Source organism: Myxine glutinosa, chromosome 4 (genome assembly GCF_964187855.1).
Source record: "Myxine glutinosa chromosome 4, kmMyxGlut1.1, whole genome shotgun sequence".
Lineage (NCBI taxonomy): Eukaryota > Metazoa > Chordata > Myxini > Myxiniformes > Myxinidae > Myxine > Myxine glutinosa.
Genome location: NC_136264.1, coordinates 66,154,705 through 66,179,028, shown reverse-complemented (window position 1 = coordinate 66,179,028; position 24,324 = coordinate 66,154,705). Strand labels below are relative to the sequence as shown.

At 44.4% G+C, this 24,324-nt stretch overlaps 1 protein-coding gene across 1 annotated transcript in view; it reads left to right on the top strand.

Annotated features, from left to right (window-relative positions):
• The window catches only part of FAT4 (FAT atypical cadherin 4), a 144,372-nt gene that overhangs the window by 76,535 nt on the left and 43,513 nt on the right, over positions 1-24,324 (top strand). Inside the window, exons 6-7 of the mRNA XM_068114588.2 lie at positions 2,296-2,479; positions 8,234-8,481. Of these exons, the coding sequence (XP_067970689.2) occupies positions 2,296-2,479; positions 8,234-8,481 (432 nt within the window). The remainder of the gene's footprint in view (positions 1-2,295; positions 2,480-8,233; positions 8,482-24,324) is intronic.

Genomic DNA, 24,324 nt, shown 5'->3' with positions numbered 1-24,324 from the left:
GATGCCCAGTCGGCGACTGGCTTTGGAGGCCAGCTTGGAAATGTGGTTTTCCCAAGAAAGATCATGGCAGATAGTGAGACCCAAAATCTTGAGCGACAGAACTTCTTGGAGAGGATTGTTGAGAAAGTAGATGGGAGGGTTGTCCAGTCGATCTTTTCGGAGAGACATAGTAAGAGTGTGAGATTTGTCAGAATTGAAAGACATGTTCCACTTGTTTGACCAGTCTGTGATTTTGTCCAGGTCTTCAGAGAGTGAGGAGGCAGCAGACTGCCGATCTGAGGGAAGAGGACTGGAGCGGCAGAGAGTGGAGTCATCAGCAAAGAGATAGAGAGGATTTTCGAGAGAGTCAGAGAGATCATTGATGAAGACCAGAAAAAGCACGGGGCCCAGAACACTGCCTTGGGGAACTCCAGCCTGAACAGGAAGAGGAGATGAGAGAAACCCATTCAGGGCCACACGTTGACGACGACTAGAGAGGAAGTCCGCCAGCCATGCGTGGAGATTTCCATGGATACCAAAGGAGGAGAGTTTGGTGAGCAGAGCGGGGTGCCAGACCGTGTCGAAGGCACGTGATATGTCGAGGGAGACAGCTCTAAGGGCGAGGGCTTTGGGGGGGGGGGGCACTTTAGACCCTTTCCACCCCGTAGACCCTTTCCAACCCTTAGACCCATCTAGACCATTTACACCCCTTTGACCCTTTGCACCCCTTAGACTATTTACACCCCCTTAGATCCTTTTGACCCTTTACACTCCTTTAGACCCCTTTGACCCTTTACACACCGTTAGAAACCATTGACCCTTTACACCCCTTAGACCCTTCACACCCATTAGAACATCTTTAGACCCCTTTTAACCCTTTACACCCCTTAGACACTTTAAACCTCTTAGACACTTTAAACCCCTTGGACATCTTTAGACTTTTACACCCCTTAGACCCTTTAAACCACTTAGACCGTTTAAATCCCTTAGACTCTGTTTGACCCTTTATTCCCCTTAGACCCCTTTAGATCCTTTACACCCCTTAGAACGCTTTGACCTTTTACACCCCTTAGACCCATATGACCATTTACACCCCTTCGACCATTTACACCCCTTCGACCATTTACACCCCTTCGACCATTTACACCCCTTCAGACCCATAACACTCCTTAGACCCTTTACTCCCCTTAGATCCTTTACACCCCTTAGACCCCTCTGGCCATTTACACTTCTTAGACCCACCCCTTCGGTCATTTACTGCATGTTCTCTTCCCAAGGTACAGGCAATTCCCCCAAGATGACCTGTCTTGTTGCACCTTGTTGCACCTGACCTGACCAGACATATTCTTGTTGCACCTGACCACACACATATATATATATATATATATATATATATATATATATATATATATATATATATATATATATATATATATATATATATATATATATATATATATATATATATACGGTATATACAAATCTGTTGGTTTGTTGCTTGCGGAATCGAACATTCACAAGTGTATTGGTTGGTCTGGTCTGTCTGTCATTGCTATCCTTGACAATGTCATGTATAATTATTCTGTTCTAAATAGAAAAAGTTGTTGTATCTGGAACTGTTGTTTCTTTCAATATTTTGAATCCCCGACTGATAATCATTATTCTAACCCCAGATAAGAAATGTGTTCTACAATAACCCTGCTACCCCCAAAGAAAACCCCATTCTTTCTCCTTGCAGTATTTTGCTTTTTTGCAATATTCTCACAGTTATTACGGTATTTTTTTTTTACATTTTGGGTTTTTGCGGACGATGGATATAGGAGGAATATGATGTAGGACTCTAAGGATTGGTAAGGAGGATCCATGCCCTCCTAAAGAACGCCCTTAAATCCCAAAGGGGCCGCCCTCACAACAGGAAAGGAACCTGCAACCTATTACGGTGCTGTGGTAAGGGGTGCAGAGGTCACGTGCAGTGAAATGCTAGAACGACCCACAACTCTGACTCCTACTGTGGATTGTTAGGAATGTTTGCTCCAAGAGCCTGAATATTCAGAACGGGGCACGATGTTGACAAACTGCTCATTGATCTCTCATTCATTCAATGACATAATCAGACATTGTGCTTTCGGTCTGCTTTAGCTTTATTTGAATTATGCACTTTGCATTATCGGACGACGCTGTTGTACAATACACGGTGGTAGAAAGTAACGTACCGGTACATCAGAGTACATGGACAACCTAAAGCAGATGTTGGACATTTTTCATTTCATATAATGAATGCAAGCCTCACTCCAACTTATTTTATTCTTGCCACAGGTGTGCCCCCTCTCACCGGTACAGGAACACTGACAGTCATTGTCAAGGATAGCAATGACAATGAACCACGATTTCAACCCGAGGGTCTAGTGCAAGCTTCTGTGGTCGAAGATGCTCTCCCAGGCACAACGGTGGCAATCGTCAGAGCCACAGACAATGACGAAGGGTCAAACTCTCATATTGGGTAAGGGTACACATGCCAGCAACCACAACGAACCCTTTAATCATCCAACCCAAAGTTCAAACATATAATCATGCTGCACTTTGCACTTTTGGAATTAATACCCTTAAAGATGTGACATATTGTTTGCTTGTTTTTTGGAGGATTTTAAAGACATCTCATTTTGGAAGCCAAGCTCCAATCACTTTTTACTCAAGATTTCATAACTGTAAAAACGACTGAAATGTGACGTGCTTGGCTATTCAAAATCAAGTTCAGCAAAAGAGATGTCATTAAATGGAGCTTCGATCCAATTCGATGGATTCTGCACCATGCCAGGTTGCCTTCAGCGGCACACCTGCTCGAGCAGATGCCTTTTGCTAGAATCTGATTTTTTGCATCTTTATGTTATTTCACAAACTTTATGTAAACTCCCGTACCCTGCAGCCCAAGAGTAGGACTGATCTTGAATAACACGATGCATGCTCTTGTTTCTGTTCTTGCGCATTGATCACATTTTTCCCTCTTTGCTTCTTTTTTCTGCCTCTCGGAAGCCACCGGCGGAAGTTTGCCAGCTCATTTCTCAAGGCAGGTGGTCTCTCAGTTTGTCGTGCTCCTTTGCATTAGTCGTGGCACAGCATTGTAACCCTCTGGTTTTAGGATCAGTTTATCGACATCTACTTTTTATGCCCCTTCAATCTGGACAACGTTTGAACTTGGGACATTCTATAAGTGGATAATTGTCACAATTGCAAATACGAGTAAAATTTCATTGCTAAAATAGGCCTTTGGAGGTGTTCTTGTTATCACGGCCATTTTGAATCGCATTTTGTGTGATCCACCACTAATGTATGTTTAACAATATCGTTCACGCGTGTATATTCTCAGTGGATTTTGTTTTCAAGTAGCTAGCAGCAGTTTAATATTGATGAGTGTTTTTGATTTTAGATATTCTCCTCAATTTTCTGCACTTTGCAAATATCTGAGTTTCTCCATACTGCATGTGATGTGACAGGTCCCCAGAGAAGTTTCAGCAAACATTTTACCAAAACTGATCAAAATTATTTGCAAAAGCGAATTAATTATTTCCATATCTTCGCAAGGACTCATGATGTGTCCCGACATGTATTTAAGCCTCCCCCTATAGGGCATTTGCTATCCTATAGGATAAGGGGAGGCTTATATCTGTTGTATGGTTGGTTTCTTCAATTAGTAATCCCAATTTTTAAGTGGTGAAGCCGCTTCAATATTTAGCTATGTCCTTCCTTCCATCCGTCCATTATTTTGTCAAAAATGACGAAGAAGAACCTTTCTATCCCACTTTTAATGGGATAACCTTTTAATGTTATAGGATTTTAAAGGATGATTCTAAGGAGTTTTAAAGGGTAATTCTAACGGGTTCTAAAGGGTAATTGTAAAGGGTTTCATTTGTTTCTAGGCTTTGCCTATTTCGTATTTAAAAAATACCAAACTGAACCGCTTCCTTCGGAGACAGGTGCGATTTTTAAATGTATCCCAGAGTTTCTTAGACCCATAGGAGTACCACCTTTAGAGGCCATTTTTCCCCACAGAGCAGGGGTTGGCCTTTTTCAGGCACCGTGGTCCCCTTTTTGAAGCAATGTTTTATGGCCGGATGCCATTCCTGCTGCCTGCCAACCCTGTTAGTCGCCTTTTGCGACACACAGGGAATTATCAGTGAGCTGGTACTCAATTTGCTGACCTCGGAAGGATGACAGGCTGAGTCAACCCCCCTGGCGTTAATTCAGCGATAGACCGGGATTCGAACCCAGGATCCGAGGATCCCGAGCCAGCACCCTAACCGCTAAGCCAACACCAGGCTACCCATATGAGTACGAATGAAACATTTCGGGTTTTTTTTCTGCCATTGTCCGAGCTATATCTCAGAGCTAGCTGGTACTTTTGGAATAACGTTTTGCATCAATAATGTGAATAAAAAGTATGTGGGGTTTGGTATGCTGTATGCATGTTGCAAAGTATGCTGCATTCTTCTCTATAAATCTTTTTTGAGGTCATGACCTAATTATAGACATTTTAACATTTTATAGCATAACTCGACTAAGGTTTGGCTGATCAGGTATCGGAATTGCGCTCTCTAGATAGCATACAGTAGAGCACAATTAGGGTTATTTTACATCATATCCTTTGGGCTAAAGATCAAGTTCAAATGGCTATCTAGTTTATTGTTGTAACTTTTGAAAAAATTGCTCTACTGTCTACAAAACAATATTTGCAGAAACAACTATCCTACCTCATGTGTACAAAGTCATTTCTCAAGCACATTCTGTTTTTAAACTGTCGTTTACATTTGTTTCACAGCGGCTGAGATAGATAAGAAGAATGTTGAGGGTTTTAAAGGAATATAATGTGTTCCTATAATTAATCAGTCATACACCTCACTTGGCTACACCTTATTTGAGTCCATGACCAATCCTTTAACTCAACCCCTTGCTGCTTCGCTGAGGCCTTCATCACCCTCCTTTCCTTCCTCCATAAAGTTCCCTCCTGCTGCTGGGCGGATATATATGGTCAAGTTCATGGTCATGGGTTCCCCTTCCCGAAATCTCGTTCTTTCAGCAAAACTGTGTTACTTGATCACAGAAACATGTGTTGCATTTCACCATTCTTTGAATTTAATTTATATTTCTTCGATTTGCTTCAAACAGAAAAACCATTGTGCATGTCGATGGAAAGTCAGAGTAACACCACGGTGTAAAAACGTTGTCACGTGACGACCATGAGCAGCTATATAAATTAGCATATGGTTTGCTGCATTCTTCTCCATTTCTCCTTTTTTTACAAGGTCTCAGGCTTATGGAAGAGCTATCACACAAATCAAGCACTCGCATGCAGACATAAAGACCACACAACACCGCTCTTGACTCGTTTAATTGTCAGAACAAACAGATGGTTTATTTGCGGGAAGTGCCATAACTTATGGGAGCACTCTGGGTACCGGAAATGCCATCATCACTTTTCTCTCCGTAATCAGTTTATAAATTAAGGAAAAATCTCCCACCTTTTGGAATGCCAACCCACATGATTTTACAGTACATGTGCTCCACCTAAATACTGAGCATCAAACAAGGAGGCAGCACATCCTATTGTTTTAAAAAAAATTTAAGGGTTAATGCTCAAAGCGTCAGTTTCTCATTGCTTCCCATGGCGGTTAACATACCAACGTCATATTAATCTCGTATATTATTTAGAAATGTCATGGCTGGTCAAAGAGCTCAAGAGCTAGTCGAGCCTTTGCCAGAGCTTGATCACTTAGCTTCAATATTGTTTGGAGTTTTTTTTTGTATTCAAACTATTGGCTGAGGGAAGAATGTAGTGAAAAAGGGTAGTCGGCAATTCACATGAACAGGAGGAGGAGAGGAAAGAGGAAAGGAAACATGATAACCTGCAAGCAGATGGGGGTGGGGGTTAAAAAGGGTGCAGGTATGGATGGAGGATTGATTACCTGAGGTAGTGGTGCACTGGAAACTGGTAACCCGGAAAGGAAGAGTTTGTAGTTGTTGATGGAAAGATCATTTGGCTAATAAGTTGTTTCACTTGGTATTTGGCTAATAAGTATTTGGCTAATAAGTTTGGCTAATAAGTCAATAATACATGTTTTTCCACACTTTCAAATTAACTTCATAACATAACACATGGAAATTTGATACAAAAGATTCCTTTTAAAAGTAATCTTCTTTTGATTTATTTGTCTGTTCGTCACATGCATTAAACAACAAACTGCAAGCGCCTTAATATAAGCGGTGTATGTATGTTCATAGCACTAGGCTGCTCATGCTACACGAGTAAATAACTTATAGATTTGGAATGTTTAATCATCAATCATGTTCTGACCAAATGTTCCTATAAATAAGGTAGATTAGTCCCTTGTGTAACTGACATTTATGACCATTTTATCGACACCATCTATAGCATAGAGCCACGATATATATAGTTCGTCATTTGTTTTGATATCCTTTGCCAAAAATTGGAAAAGCTGTTTTATTTTGTTTTATGTCATGAAAGATGAGATACCATAAACATGTATTCACTATGATGCAAATAATTAACAAAGGGAAAATTAAATAAATCCTCATATTAGTTTTTTGGATGAATGCAAGAGTGACCAGAATTTTCTTTTTTTTTTACAGATTCCTTCAATTTATTCTACATTAATTTTAATTTTTTTCCATAATGCAACATTTTTTTCATCTTATTCGTATGACGACTATTACTACTAGTACCCGACTGCAAAGCCGCAATGAGCCGGCGAAGCCAAAGCCTCTTGCCACTATTTTACCCATCACTATGGCATCAGCAGGTTAGGTAGTTGGTAGTAGGTAGGTGTAGTAGGTACTGTACCTAGTTCAAAATGACACCATTTGCATTCTGGATGAGATTAAAATTCATAAAATCTCCTTCTTGATTAATTCGGTGAATTCCGTCTCAACTTCGGATATTTCCGGCCGTGAAAAACTATCCCCGACGGCCGCGAGATTTCAAAAAAATAATTCTTCGTCAATTTTAGAATATTTGACGCAAACGAAAACAAGGCGAAATTTGAAATGACGAAATGACGTCATTTCAAATGACGAAATTTGAAATATTTTCAGCCTCCGAAATGTGGTAAAAAGCTTTTTTGAAATATTTTTTCAAATGCTCGAATCTCATTGGTTCCGGTAATTGGTGACGATTTTCGTTGAAGATAACCAGGGCCCATGTGGGCCCGGGGAACGAGGTTGGTCTTAAAGTATTTTAATTACAAATTAGAGGTGCATAAGATGGTGAATCAAACAAAGACGGGTGAAACAAACTCCGATTGAACTTTTCCGCAATTTTTTTATGCATACTTCCGCATCCGGAAGATGGCGGCCTCCATTGAGTGATTTGGTTTTTGAAATATTTTTTCAATTGCTCGAATCTCATTGGTTCCGGTGTTTGGTGACGATTTTCGTTGAAGATAACCAGGCCCGTGCGGGCCGAGGTTGGTCTTAAAGTATTTTAATTACAAATTAGAGGTGCGTAAGATTGTGAATCAAAAAAAGACGGGTGAAACAAACTCCTATTGAACTTTTTTCAATTTGTCAAGCATACTTCCGCATCCGCAAGATGGCGGCCTCCATTGAGCGATTTGGTGCGTCAAAGCTTCGAAATTCTCAAGGGATCCAGCAAAATCTGGCTTTTCAACATAATACGTACGCGTTCATTCACAACACCGGCTTCGCCGGCTACTACTTTAAAGGTCCCAATTAATCCCACATTCTTGTAGGACCGGCCATGGAATGTTTTTTGGGATTTTGTATGGGATTTTGTAATTCATTCAGGGTGCTGGCAATAACTCACCTACTCTTTTGGATGTACACCGTAGAATCTATAATGTCCACCACCAACGAATGTCAGATGGGTCCGCCGACTTAACGTCCATTCAATGGACGGCACGGACATTGGTGCCTCGCCCTGCGCATGAAACACCAGGATGGGGATTTGTAGCTGAGTTGACATTCTAACCCAGGCTAGATAGCTTATAGCAGAATGCAGGTACTTCTAAACAATACATACAGATCTTTTTTATTCTCTGTCCTGTATTGTTTTCATTCTCTCCATTGTTTAATCAGTGTAATTAATCTACACAATAACTATTTCATATTCCTCCAATTTTCTCCATTTTATTTCAACCCCACAGTTTCCGCATACCCACAAGGGTATGTGTCCACCATTAGTTGGCCTTTATACTTACCTAGCTATAATGCCATTCCTCCACAGGTACACACTATCAGGAGCCGATTCCCGCTTTGCAGTGAACCTTGACACGGGGACGGTCATCACCACAGCAACATTGGACCGTGAAACTCAAGCACACTATACCCTGGTAGTCACGGCAACTGATGGGGGTTCACCATCGTTGGCAGCATCGGCAACAATCGCTGTGACGGTATCTGATGCGAATGACCACACACCTCGATTTCTAAACGCACCGTACGTTGCGTACGTGCCTGCGTCAGCGACCACAGGTACGTTCTGAGATCCTCATTCATCAGCCCATCCGTGGCACAGTGTGAGATGGGCTTTTGCAATTGCACCTGTGTGTGCGTGTTATTTATCATTTGAGCTTTTGTCATCATTTTCGACAAACTTTTATTATGAGAATATGGAGAACACTGAGTAAAAAAATTCTTCTTTTTTATGCCGATGCTGACTAAGTTACCAGAGGCATTATGTTTTTGGGTTGTCCGTCCATCCGTCGGTGATGGGTTTTCTTTCCCGTGATAACAAAAATGGCTGAAGGGATCAAAGTCAAACTTGGTACAAATATGTACAATGATGTAAAGATAAACTGCTTAGATTATGGGGTCAAAGGTCAGGTTAGGTAAAAAATATTTTACCAAGCTAACCTATGAACCAGTGATGGAATTTTGACCAAACTTGGCATAAGTATATTGTTGCGGATTTGAGAATCCTGTAATTGTTGTAAATATCACCCTGTGTAAATGTAATGATCCTTGTAAATACCTCCGTTAAGTGTAAAGATCAAAGGTCGTCCCCTTAGTTAATCCATCGCATGCACGTAGAAAATCATATACCCTTCTAAATAGTTATTTCTTATTCTATGTTAGTTTAAGGCTCTGTTTCCCACTAGTTGACTCTGCATTGCACCAAATGACATAAGATAGTTCCCTTTTCAAGTTTCCCCCAATCATCTCTTCGAAGTGCCAGTGCATTGGGCGGTTTTCTTCACCCCAACCTCCATTACGCACGCGGTGAGCTCGGAGAAGAAAGGCGTGTCTCCACCTCGTCATGAGGAGGAGTGAGCCAGCCCCCGATCAACCAACCAAGAATGAGGGGTTTGGCCTGAGAGGGCGGAGAGAGAGCGTTCGAGGAGGTTCACGAAAGTTCCATGGGTGTGGTTATATAACCCGTCGCCCGGAGCCTCCCACCGCAGTCCACCGGAGTCCAGTTGGAGCAGATGACCGAGGAAGCCCCCACGAGCAGATGAGTGAGGAGTCCACTGCAGCTGAATCCACCGCAGCTGAGTCCACCGCAGCTGAGTTGAGTTGAGAAGGAGTGGAGCTTTAACGGCAGTTCGACCCGCGACCGCGAAGCAACGCCGCCGTACGAACGAGAGTGTGGAGAGTCGGCGGCTGCTCACTCCCGGCCCGGCCGTTCTCCTGCATCCAGCTGAACCTTCCTCCCCTTCCAGCCATTCGTTCCTGCCCTCATCCATCCTTTTGTGTACGTGTGTTTGTTTTGTTTGTCTTGTCCCTGGGGTATAAGTAAGCCTGAATAGATAAGCTAGTATTGCACTGTGTCTTCTCTTTCTGTCATTATTTTCTTTTCTTTCCTTCTCCTTGGTTCCTTTGATTGTGTAAATAGTAATTAATAATAAATCCCTGTTCTTCCTACCTTTGCTTTCCTTTCTTCACATCCGTTCGTCTTTGTGATTTCCCCATTGAACACCTGTGGCACGATTTGGCCAACGTTGAGGATCGGGTTTAGTTTTTGCTAATGGTTCGAGCCGCGGGCTGCTAATCTGCTCGGCAAAATAACATCTTGTCCGCGGTCTCGAACGGGGTTGCTCACCTGCCTCGTGGAGGGAGCTGGGCAGCTTCAGGAGCGGAGACCGCCAGTGAAAATAGAAGGGGGACTAACCCCCCCCCCCCTAAGGGGAGTGCCGTACTCTGTTTCCGTAACAATATATTATGATGCAAAGATGAACTGATTGAATTTTTGCATCAATATGCCAACGGTTATGTTAGGTAACATCCTATTACTGCGTTAACTTGTGAACCACTGTTGGGATTTTGACCAAACTTTATATAAGTATCGTTATGGTCACGGCCATTCCGGGTCTCCTACGAGCGGGTTGGGGTGGAGGAGGAGGGATTGCCCAGGATTCTCCCAGACTACCAGACCTGAAGCTGATAACTGCACGACCCAGGCAGGTTGCTCGGCAACCGCGAACACTAATTAGTCCTCCATCTAACTGCCATTTACCCGGGGATCACATGGCCTCCCAGCCGTGGAACCTGCTTCCAGTTGTGCACTAATCTTATCTTAATTAGATCTCCATTGGGTATGGCCGAGCAACCGCTAGTGCATACCAGACTTGGACTGGAGCCAATTAATTGCGGAATTATAACCTCACAGACTAATAACACTAGGTGCAGACGATGCTAGATCAATGGAGGAAAAGATGGACACAGACAGATCAAAGAGTAAAACAACAGGGGAATTTATTATTTAAAAGGTGAATGTGAAATCCGGGGATCATGCGGTGGGTGCTATTTAAGTACTGTACTTTAATGTATAAAGTGAGCAGTCAATAAAAATGAAAGGGTAATTGAAAAGGTGAGATGCAAGGAGGTACAAGGGGGAAATAATTACAAGTAATGGAGGGTGCAAGCAATATACACAAAAGGAAAGGCACGAAGAACTCCTATTCCTTATTTATCATTAAAACATGGTACATGGGCGCCCAATCAGAACTTCCGCGGAGGGTAGAGAGTCCAGAAATAAATAAAGAAGAGGTGTTTTCGACCTCTTCACTCACCACGCATGGGCCGTCATGCCTACGTTACCCATATGCTAAGGGAGGGGGTAAGACGAGGAATAATGTTGGTGTCTAAGGTGTGTATGGTGGAGGTGCAGTGAGATGCAAGAGGAAACTGAGAAAAGGTTCACATCTGAGGCTCCCATTCTGAAAAGAACCGGATGTGGCAATGCCGCTGCTGTTGATGTTCCTTCGTCAAAAGTTGACAATTCAAGGGAAAGCAAAGAAAACTATGTGAGATGACAGGCTTACTTAACTTGTAGGATTTCTTAATGCGAATGCGTGTGGCTTGGCCCGAAAGAGTGCACTCTGCATGGCACAATGGCACATGCTCCGCTCACTCGCCCAGCGCTCCGTTCTGCCAACAACAAACTCTGACTCCCGGCCCCAGCTTCGCTCCCTTCCAGTTCCGACCTGCCTATTGTAAGCACCATCGACCAAGCCCAGATCATCCACTACACGAAGCGCCGACCAGCTCAGACGCCAGACCACCGACCAGCTCAGACGCCAGACCACCGACCAGCCCAGACGCCAGACCACCGACCAGCCCAGAAGCCAGACCACCGACCAGCTCAGACGCCAGACCACCGACCAGCTCAGACGCCAGACCACCGACCAGCCCAGACGCCAGACCACCGACCAGCCCAGACGCCAGACCACCGACCAACCAAGACTGTTCGTTTGGAGCGCAGCGCTGTTATAATCGCCCGGTGAGTGTGGGACTTGTACTCGGATCGCAGGAGGTGCTAGGTATGGCTAACGATGCTAATTAGTGCATACCCAATCGTCCGAAGGTTTGGCACCGCCCACGTGAGACCCCACTCGCGATTCCTGCGCATTCTTTCCTCAGACCGTGCCACACAAGGGGGCCTCCCCGATTAGCATGGGCTAGTGTCTCCTGCCGTGTTATCTGCGTGAGGGCAAATGCTCGGAAGTTTCATTACTTGTATGAGTAAAAAGAGCAGCTGAGCTGTCAAGAGGAGCCAATGGCCAATTAGCACCTATGTGTTCTGGTGTTTAATGAGGTCCGTCTCGGGAGGGTGAATCGCCCGGCAAACCACCATTTTGTTCCTCGAGCCGAGTGTGGCATGGTCCGAGTGTGGCAGTGGCATCTTTTATGTTGTGGGTGAAGTTTTGGCTTTGTAGAACTGTCACACTATATATTTTGATGCAAAGATGACCTGATTAGATTTAATCATCAAGAGGTCAAGGTCAGGTGTCATGTCAAGTAAAAAAAATATCTTGGTATCGAGGTAGGGACTTGAACTAAACTAAGTACATGTACCATGATATACAGTGCGTATCAAAAAAAAGGTAATCAGAATTCAGGGGGTTAATATGCAAAGGTTATTTATTTTGACAATTTACATGTAGTTTACTAATTAAGAGGAGATCCTCAGATTTCCATTGATACCTTCCATGAATCATTGCTGTCACACATGACCGAGTACATGTTCATTGAATATGACAAGTTCAAATCACATTTTTCCAAGTTTGGCTAATCGATGCAAGTCAGGATAATTGGTGCAAAATGAACGTCAGATGTGAAATTTTCTCAGGAATGATTGGCCTTTTATGCACCCACACCTTCAACATGTCCACCTCCCTTTTCAACACAAAGCTCACAGCAGCGGAGCATGCCCTGAACTGCTCGTCTCACTATAGACGGGTCATTGCGCAAAGCATCCACTTCATGTCGAATATGGCCCTGCAATTCGTCAAGATCACAGGGAGGAGTTACGAACACCTTGTTCTTTAAATGTCCCCAAAGGAAATAATCACATGGTGTGAGGTCAGGTGATCTTGGCGGCCATTCCACTGCATGGTTGAGGGCGATGACTCCGTCTCCAAAGAGTTCCCTCAGTCGATCTCGGACAGCGATAAGACGATGTGCTGGGGCGCCATCTTGGGCCCACCAGAGATATCTGAAGACACCACGAACCTGTAGCTCAAAGTTCTCCTCCAGTTGCGGTAAAACTTCATCATTGATCATCTGCAGATACCTGTTACCATTGACATTCCTTTGAAAGAAAAATGGTCCGATCACCTGACCACTTCCACAAAGTCCCAACCAAACAGTCCACTTTTGTCGATTCATGTTGGTGCCAAAATTAAATTCCGGGGGTTGTCCTGTCGGTGCATATTCAAGAACATTATGGGTATTGACCTTGCAGTCCATGGCGAAAGCAGCTTCGTTGCCGATAACGAGATACCGCAGGAAATTCACATCTGCTTCGCAATGTGCTATCAACCATCTGGCAAGCACCAGCCTCCTGGCAAAATCCCCTGGCGTAAGTTGATGCCGGATGTGAATCCGATATGGATGTTGGTGGAGGTCCTGTCTTGTGATTCGGTTGAATGTTGCCAAAGGAAATCCCGTCCCATTTCGTGTTGCGCTGGTATCCATAGGATACTCCAAAACTTGCTGCCTTACTGCTGCAATGTTCATTTAAGATCGCCCAATGCGCCTCCTACCAGAATTCTCCTTGTTGCGGTTGAGGCTAGTGCCATGCTCTTGGTATTTTCTAACATTCGCCCAGATGGTTTTGGCTGCTGAGGCTCCCGTTCTGGGAAACGTTCCCTGAATGCATCATGAGTTCGCTGCAAACTTCCAGTTTGGTGAAAGGTTGTAACCACGAAGGTCCGCTGTTCAGTCGTAAGTTGAACCATCTTTTCAATGACTCAGACTGTCTCTAAACCCACACACTGTAGGCCCATCTTAAATACCCATCTTAAACAAGATGACGCAACTGATGATTACCAGACCAGCTTAACAATTTTATATAATCAACTTGGCAGTCGACAAGTAATGCGTCCATTTAAAACTGTCTTGCACTGATTAGCCAAACTTGTAAAAATGCGATTTGAACTTGTCATTTTCAATGAACATGTACTCGGTCATGTGTGAGAGCAATGATGCATGAAAGGCATCAATGGAAAGCTGAGGATCTCCTCATAATTGGTAAACCACATGTAAATTGTCAAACTAAATAACCTTTGTATATTAACCCCTTGAATTCGGATTACCTTTTTTTTGATACGCCCTGTATATGGACAGATTAGATATTGAGGTGAAATGGTCTTGAGTTTTCGGTCAAATTTTGAGTAAGCAAAGACTTAATATGGGCGGAGGCATATCGGTCGACGTCAAATTTTTTGTAGTTCAGCCATTGTTTTTTTTTCAAGTTTAGTTAAAGTACAAAGCAGACACGTACAGGCTTTGCATTTTGAGATGCTTCCCAGTTAAATCTGCAAAAAATGTCTGCCTCCTGCTTTTGACTTTAAAAAAATTATGATTACAATTTGCAATTCAGCATTTGTAAAAATGCAATTTGGGGCATCTACATATGAGTAGTATAAAACTGCCTTTAGAGGCCATTTTTCCCTGCAGAGCAGGGATTGGCCTTTTTGGGGCACCGTGGTCCACTTTTTTGGAGCAATGTTTTACGGCCGGATGCCCTTCCTGCCACCAACCCTGTTAGTCGCCTCTTGCTACACACAGGGAATTACCAGTGAACTGGTACTCAATTTGCCGACCTCGGAAGGATGACAGGCTGAGTCAACCCCCCCCCCCCCCCCCCGGGTGTTAATTCAGCGATCGACCGGGATTCGAACCCAGGATCCTAGGATCCCAAGCCGGCACCCTCACAGCGAAGCCAACGCCAGGCTACATATGAGTAGTATATAGCCAACCTCTCCCAATCAATTTTGCCATTTCTCACCCTTCTTAAAATGTGGTTTTCCTGAAATATGAAAGGTCGGGAACTCAGCAGAAAAAGGCAATTCCTGCAAAATTGTTGCAATTCCTGTTTCTCTGAAGCTTGAACAACGGTCGGCCGCAGTGGCAATTGCATTTTCTCATCTTCTCAAAGCAACTTGGGATTAAAAGGACTATCTTTTTGTCTGCCCTCGAGGCAAACAGTGAGACAAATTGCTTGGAAATGTTAACATGTGGTTCAAATTAAGACTTTACAAAATTGCACTCAAACGCAGAGCAATTAAATGGCATTGACCAACCGTTTCAAGATTTGAGATTTTCTTTCTACTTTGTCAAAAAAATTGCCCACGTTTAATGCGATTGCCACATGTCCTTTGTTACATGAAGAAATACAAAAGCTTGGATTTTTCTTTAACCTCTCTTTAGTGTTTAAATTCATTTAATGGCACATGAAATTATGTACTCGTTATATGTGGTTCAAAAAAATTGCTGAAGAAACCATATTACTCATTATTCATGTCATTACGGGTATGAAATGGAAAGGAAAATAAAGGGTTCTCAAGCTAACATTTCCTGAATGCATCATTATTTTTTTTTGTTGTTGTTGAAATCACTTTTGACCGCGAAGTATACCCTTTTATAAGCATAGGCCAGTAATTGTTTCTTGAAAATCCATGATTTCCTATCCACATATATAGTCTGAATCGGTGTTTTTGTGAATTAATTTATTGAATTAATTGATGGGCTATGTGGCTTTCAAAAGTTTAACGGATCAATATACATACAATACTCCAAGAAACACCAACAATATGTAGATATAGGCTGGCAGGATGCAATGAACTTACGTACACTCAAAACTAACCTGTCTCGTCTGGCATCGAATTCCAATCCAGCTGTAAATTGGCATCCCAGTGTTTGACAGGCAAGGTGTGCGTGCCATTCCTTGGATGGACGTTAAACTGTGCATCCTGTCTGACTTAGTTGGTGGAAGTTAAAGATCCCACTGTGTCTGGCGAGCTATCCCCGGCACCTGCGCCAAATTCAGAGTTTCTGCTCTGAGTACGTAGTACATACTTGTGAATGTCTGCAGGTGCAGAGGAACCTGAGTAGGGTTTGAAACAGCAAATGGTTTACCTTGTGTAGAGATTTTTGGTTGCTTTATGCAGATTTATTTTGCTAGAAGAGTATTAAATGCACCTCTTGAAATAGAGCGTGATAGCGCAGGGAAACGTGTCCATGCCTACTCTCCTGGTCATCCTCACGTTCCCTCCCTTTCTCAAACTCCTTGCCTTTTTCCTCATGTTGTTGTTATTGTTGCTGTTATCAATGAATTTAACAGCCAATATAACCTTTTCCAAAGCACAACTAAATGTTATATTGGTCCATAACAATGTATGTGTATGTATATATATATATATTGTTGCGGTTTTTAGAACCCTCCATTTTGTAAATATTTGTAATAATCCCTTATAAATAATCCCCTGTAAATATTCCCATTTTTGTGTAAGGTCAAAGGTCGCACCCTAGTTAGGCCACGAGCAACACGAAGAACACCATAGGATCTTCTTTAGTTATTTCATTAGTATGTGTTCTAGTTAAGGATCTGTTTCCAATAGTTGAATCTGCGTTGTATTAATTAAATAAGAGTAGGCCCCCAAAGTTCCTTTCAACATCAGTGCGAGTGGTCTTCGATCCCGCAAGCCGCCATAAGCCACGTGGCAGAGTTGGAGAAGAAGGGGGAGGAGCGCCAGGAATGAGGCGTGGCCCACCAACGCACCATCAAGGGGCGGACCGGTGAGCCCTCACGACCAATCAGGGCCGAGGCAGCTCACCGATGGGCGTATCCAAAAAGGCAAGCGGCTTAATAAGCGATAGGCCAATATAAGCGGCCGCGTGGGACTACTTAGAGAGGTGAGTGATACGGGAGAGGACGGCAGACGTGGCAGACCCGACAGTGGTGAAGGAGTCCCTGCTGGCCGTTGTCACGGACCATTGGAGGCGCACAACTGACCGAAGGCTAAGGGTCAATTTATTACCTACGCCGCATCCCAGTCTCCCCCCCCCCCCACCCCCCCCACGCGATATAATTGTCCGCTCACGTTAAACGCCACACGAAGCTGCCGGCCGCCCGTTGCCGCGGTACGAGTGAACACCCGGAGTGTGGACCGGAGCGCGAGGTCGGAGCCGGACCTCACCGCCTACCATCGACGCCTACCTACCACCTGCCCGGACCATTCTCCTCCTTCCCACCAGCCCTGCCATTCCATCCTTTCGTGTAAGTCCGTTTGTTCTGTCCTGGGAGTGATAATATAAGAGTCTATAAGGTTGCCCTATGTCCTTTTATTTCCTTCTTTTGTATATTCTTGCTGCCTTTCATTTCCTCTTGAGTGTTGTATAATAAATTCTGTGTTCCTTCTTATTCTTTGGGTTTTCCTCTCATCCGGTCGCTTTAGTCTTTTCCCAATTGAATGGCACGATATGGCACGATATAAGAACCGCTATAATCGGGTTTAGGCTGCCGCTAACAGCTTGAGCTTCGGATTGCTAAACCGCTCGGCAATATTCCATCTTGTCCATGGCTCGGGCAGGAGTATCGCCCTGCTTCCGACCGGAAGGAGCGCGATATCTTCTAAGGACTCGGACGGCCAGCTTAATAGACGAGGGGATTGACCCCCCCTCGGTAAGGGGAGCGCCGTAACCCGAGATCCGCAACAATATATATATATACAGTCACGTGAAAAAGTAAGTACACCCCATGTAAAGTTTTGACTTTTTCAACATATTTCAACATACAGCTATTTGATCTTCATTGCAACAATATTTTTTTGCAACAACAACAACAACAACAAATGTTGCAACATTGCAACAACAACAAAATAGATTTTTGGAATCTCATAACCACCTTGTTGAGCTGCAGCCACAGCTGCCGCACTGCTGCGCCCCTGGGGTACTGCATCTGCATCATCCTCCTCATTGGGAAAAAGGTCATCAAGCGACTCCTTAGATGATGCCATATCCTTCTCTTCCAAGGGAGAGTTTGTGTGTTTGTGTGCTTCCCCTTCTCTTGTCTTCCGCTCCCTCTTTTTATATATATTTTTTGTCTGGTTGATTTGTTTGTGAAGTAAATGTCAGCTCTTTCACGAGCCTCGATTCAGTATACAAAAAAATATATAAAAAAATAAAAAAATATTGATAGATAAAGGTGATATAATATAACAAATATCATGAAACATTTACATTTTGTAATCCATTGTATAATTTAAATAAACATAAATGCAAATTTTGCATGTGGAAAAAGTAAGTACACCCCCACATTTATCACTACTTCAAATACCTAAAATTAGAATCAGGTGCACCAGTTCAGGTGCAAATGATTAGAACATCGTTAGAGAGGATCTTGGAGGAACCTGTCTTATTTAAACCTCAGACATTTAGTTTGGTTTGCTCTTTGTTGTTGAAGTGTGCGGCATCACCATGCCTGGATCAAAAGAGCTCTCTGAGGCCTTCAGAAAGGTTATAGATGTCTACGAGTCTGGGAAGGGATTTAAAAAGATCTCCAAACAATTTGAAATCAATCATTTGACTGTCCGGAAGATCATCTACAAGTGGAGAAGATTCCAAACAACTGCCAACTTGTTCAGGCTAGGCTGCCCCAGCAAGTTCAGCCCGAAAGCAGACCGCAAGATGCTGAAAGAAGTCTCTAAGAACCCCAGAATGTCATCACGGGACCTACAGGTAGCTCTTACCACTGTTGATGTCAAAGTGCACGAGTCTACCATTAGAAAGAGGCTGCACAAATTTGATCTATATGGGAGGTGTGCCAGGAGGAAACCTTTGCTGTCCAGAAAGAACATCAGGGCAAGACTAAAGTTTGCCAATGAACACCTAGGCAAAGACCAGCACTTCTGGAACAATGTGCTCTGGACAGATGAGTCAAAGGTAGAGCGATTTGGCCACAGTACCAGAAGACATGTTTGGCGAAAACCAAAGACAGCATTTGACCACAATAACCTGATACCAACTGTAAAGCATGGTGGTGGAAATATTATGATTTGGGGCAGCTTTGTTGCATCATGGCCTGGGCAGCTCACCATCATAGAATCCACTATGAATTCTTCATTGCACAAGAGGGTGCTTGAGGATAATGTGAGGCCATCTGTCGGAAAGTTGAAGCTCAACCGAAGGTGGACCTTGCAACATGACAATGACCCTAAACATACCAGTAAATCCACCAAGGAATGGCTGAAAAGAAAGAAATGGAGGGTTCTGGAATGGCCAAGTCAAAGCCCGGATCGAAATCCCATCGAGATGTTGTGGGGGGATTTGAAACGAGCTGTGCATGCAAGAAACCCCTCAAACATCGCACAGCTGAAAGAATTCTGCATGGAGGAGTGGGCAAAAATTTCTCCCAGTCGATGTCAGAGACTGGTAGACAGTTGCAAGAAACGCCTACTTGAGGTTCTTTCTGCCAAAGGGGGCAATACCACCTATTAGAGCCAAGGGTGTTCTTACTTTTTCCACATGCGAAATTTGCATTTATGTTTATTTAAATTATACAATGGACTACAAAATGTAAATGTTTCATGATATTTGTTATATTATATCACCTTTATCTGTCAATATTGTTGAAATGAAGATCAAATAGCTATAAGTTGAAATATGTTGAAAAAGTCAAAACTTTACATGGGGTGTACTTACTTTTTCACGTGACTGTATATATATATATATATATATATATATATATATATATATATATATATATATATATATATATATATGCGAGTGTATATCTATGTATTGTTACGTTTGTGGGGGTAAACAATGAAATACCTCAGGAAAGTCAGAATCGTATAAATTAGCATGTTCCGAGTGACGTGAAGAAGAAGAGGCCATCTCGATGTACATAAGTGGGGAATCTGTATAGAATAAGATCGTATATGTGTTTCCACACGGAAGGGTGGAGTTGTGTTATCTCGGTAGGGTCTGTAAGGTTAAATTCCGCTTGCCTCCTGTGATCTACCCTCCGTCGTTATTACGATTAAAAAGCCCGCCAAACAACAACTATAACAAATGATTCCATTCAATCACAATGCCGCCAGGGCAGACAGAAACAGCATTTCCCGATCGGCAAGGGAACCCTGTCATCAGAACATTCTCGAACAGCGACTAGACTCCGCCCCCCGACGACTCGTACCGGGGAGGCCACACCCCGAGCTTCGTGACCGGTTAACAAGCCATGGGGTGATGAACAAAGCTCGGTGAATGGACAGAGTGTGACGTCAGCAGTCGAACATTCGAGAGCTGAAGGGAAAAAGACGCCATCTCACCATCTTGATCTTTCTCTCTCGTATGGTCCTGTTGCATGGTGGATGGTTGCTCCTCTCGTGTGCGCTCATGCAGAGAACATTCGGAGCATTGTGGAGTTGTTGCAATGTTGGAGGAGTGGGGGGGGGGGGCGGGGGTGTTGTTGGACTGTAGTGCCTTTCGGGGGAGCTGGGGCTGTGTTGTGCTTGGCAGTAGAAGTGAGGAAGGGCTGGTTGAGTGCCTGCTCGCACCTGGGCGTTTTCCGACGCGTGGCTTTGGCGCCATTATCGGGGAGCGTCCCGCACAAGCGGCTGCACCGGCAGCAACGACAAACGCACCCTTGACGCACTTTGAGACCAGAGTTAAGTGCCGGCCAGCAGGAACATCATTTGTTTTTATTTAATCAACCCCCTTGTTTGTATACGAGTCTCAGTGGAGACGTCTCAATTAGCAATTATAGTTTTTACCTCGCCTTTCATTTTTACCCTCGCTTGAGGAGAGGGTATTGCATTTGAGTCCGTTTGTTTGTCTGTTTGTTTGTCCGCACAGAATAAATATGATTTTCTCTGCAACCATTGGTCCGATTGACAGGAAATATTCACCATAGATGCAACTCCACCTGTAGAATTTTTTTAAATGATAATTATGATGTCATAGGTCACGTGGTATGGCCGCCATCTTGGAAAAAACAAAAAACTTTGCACCTCTATTTCTGAAAGTGCTGCATCGAAGAAAATGGAGACATGGCTCTTTGTAAAGAACTCTCCATGGGGAATATATGTTAATTATGATGTCATAGGTGCCTCCATTATGATGTCATAATTCGACAAGTACAAAACTTCATCCGATCTAAGATGAAATTTCTTGAGCGTTATCTCGGGGGCGGGATAAATTGGTGGAGAAAAAAAAAAATGATCACGTCATCGGTCACGTGGTTCGGCTGCCATATTTGTTTTAACACAAAAGCCTTAAAAACAACCAAAAACACGTCCGTGCGAGGGTCTGCAATCTCCGATTGCTCTTTCTAGTTGTCTCTTGCATTTATTTTCATTAAATCCTTTATTTTTGCATTTCATTCTTATATTGTGGATTTTGCTGTCCTGTCTTTGTGTTTGTGGGTTCGGATTAACCCAGTGTTGGCCTTTCCGAATAGGTAAGCCTTCGGGCTTTCCCACGCACGCCAAAGATGATCCCGCTAAGGTTCGATTTACGCCTCGGAGTTAAAGCTCGTTTCAGCCATCCGTCTGAGGCCGGTCTTCATCGGCCACGGACAGGACTATATATATATATATATATATATATATATATATATATATATATATATATATATATATATATATATAGATATATATATATACAGTATATATATTGTTGCGAATATGGAATTTGGCCTCCATATCCGCTTGTAAATATTCCCCTATTTTCTCCAATACTCCCCAACTTTCCCCGATCCCCCATTCCCTAGTCCCATTGCATGTAAATAACAATCAGTAGAGCCGACCTTCCCCTTATTCCCCCATTAAATGTCGTGCCCAGGTCCACCGCACCACACGTAGACAACTTTCGGACATCTTCCTAGTTATTCTTATTCTATGTCAGTTAAGGCCTCGTCTCCATTAATTATGACTCTTCGTTGCACCAGAATGTGATTATATGGCATCAGTAGTGAGTTTAGGACCTTTCCCATACCTCCTTCCATCTTCTTCCCCAACAATTACAACAACAACAGAGGAGATGGCGGCGGAGCGGGGGAGGATGCGTCCTCACACCGGCTCGATTAGCGCCATAGACCATGCGCTCCACGGGGTTACCACGAAGGGGCTCCTTGTCAGCTCCTCGTCAAGGGCGGAGCCTGGTAAACCCCCCGCACGCACCCAATGAGAAGCAACGTGCCGATTCCACGAGGCGGAGCTAACGAGCCGAGGGCGTGTCACTCCCCGCCGGATATACGCGGCCCCGCGCCGGATGTGACGTGAGATGCGCACCCAGCTTGGAGAAGGAAAGCCACCTGCGAGCGCTGAGTCAGATGCGCCCCCAGCTTGAGCAGACAAGACGCCATCCGAGCGCTGCGACCTCCCCGCATCTCTGGACCGGACCGAGTCGATTCTGACCTTTGAGCCCAGGTGCACCTGGAGCCATCGCTACCCGCCTGTCCTTTCCATCAATCCCCGTGTGAGTCAGCTTTGTCCCGTTTATCTGTCGTCTGTTGGGAATAATATAAGATTGTGTCTAAGTGCTTGTCTTTCTATGCTGTCCCTCTTGTAGTTGTAATCTAACCTTCCGCCTTAATATAACCTCCTCCGGAGGTCTTGAGAACTGAACCCCTGGTGTCGTATTGTGTTATTGTAATCCAGCCGGGTGTCTTCTTTTTCTTATTGAGCCAGCATCGCGCGACTTCGTCAACGTCGAGTATAGTCGGGTAATTTGTGCGGACACGACGGCCATTCCGCTCGGCCCACTTTAACATCAAAGTCGTGTCTGTAACAATTGGTGTCAGGGGTGGGATTCGGACCCGGGACTAAATTAGTTAGGCCCAAATTTTGGGAGGGAAAATCGAGCCGGAGCGCGTACGGCGCTCGACCAAATCGATCCGGAGCGCGGTCCCGCGGTTACTGCGCTCGACGAAATTATAACAGCAAAATTTGGATTGGTGTTACGAAACTCGAATTTTGAAAGTCGCGCTATGGCGGATCAAGACGGCTGGGGTCCGGTAGGGGAGAGTGAAGCAGGGTCGGTCCAGGACCAAATTGAGGGACATGAGGAGAGCGAAGCAGTGAGGGCGGCAGGTTCGCAAAATAGCGCCGTCACGCACGAAGTAGCGGGCGCGCAAAATGGCGCGCTCGCTCACGTGGTTGAAGGGTCCCAAAATAGCGGCGCCGCGGAGGGCGAGCCTGCGGTGGCGGCTGGGGACGCTGGGCAAACCGGGTTTGACCTCAGATTATTCTTGACCCAACTGAATGCAAAAATGGATAGGATGGAGGGCCAAATGAGGGTTGATAGTGGGCGATTAGAGGGCCAAATGAGGGGTACCGGTGAGGGGTTAGACAATAATTTTAAGGGATTAGAAAAGAAATTTGAGGAGTTAGACAACGGGATAAAAGAAGTAAAGAATGGGTTAACGGGGGTAGAAAACAGAATGGCCGCTCAAGAGAATCAGATAGAGGGAGTGAAACATGGGTTAACGGGGGTAGAAAACAGAATGGCCGCTCAAGAGAATCAAATAGAGGGAGTGAAAAATGGGTTAGAGGGGTTAGAAAACAGTATGGAAGGCAAATTGAGGGACATGAGGGACCAAGCGGAAAGGGAAGTTAAACAAATGGAGCAGCAGATAGAGGGGGTCAGAATGGGGGTAGAAACCAAACTGGATGCTCACAGGGAGGAAATGGAGCAGATGAGGGTGGCATCTGGGCAGGAGATGCAAGTGATGGGAGAGGAGATCAGAAGAGGAGTGAGTGAGGAGGTCGGAGGAGTGCGCGAGGAGGTGAGGCACTGTGAGGAGCACATGGAGAAGGAGGTGAGAAAGGGGACTGTAAAGTTACAAGGGGGCATAGAGGACCTGACGCAGGAGGTGGAGCAGCTGACGGTGGGACAGACGGAGTTAGTGGAGCAGGTTCAAAGGAACACTGCAGTATTAGGAGGTTTAAAGGCGACACAAAAAGAAATTAAAAACGACTTGATAGCGACACAGAGGCAATGTCAGATGGTACGTGAGGGACTGACAACGAGGTTGGACGAGGTGGTAGAGGTAATGGAGACGAAGGACCGGCAGGTGAGGACGCACATGGAAACGGTCAAGGTAGCCTTGGAGGACGAGCTTGAGGAGACGTACCGGGGAATAAAAGAGGTGAGGCACAAATTAGAAGAAGTGGAAGAAGGGGTGAGCGAAATTAAGAAGCGACGGAGAGGGGATAAGAAAGAGATAAAAGAGGAGATAAAAGAATTGGTCCAAAGTCTGTGTTTGGATCGTGATGATGTGCTCATTAACCGGATGAGGGATTCGCAGGTGATGGAGGAGAAGCGAAGAGGAAGAGGACCCGGTGTAAGTGGTGACCAATATGGTCGTGCGTATGATGCGCCAGGGGATTTAAGAAGCTTGGGGGTCGAGATGGACCCGGGTGTTCGTGAGAGGCCGTGGGTGAAGTGTGCGACAGGTCTGGTGTGCGAAAGAGGAGGTGTGCAAGAAAGTCCGACTCTGGGGTGTGTGAGGAAAAAGTGTGTACCAAGGAGTGAGTGTGCAGGCGAGAGTGAGTCGGTCGTAGCGTGTGTGCGAGGGAGCACATGGGA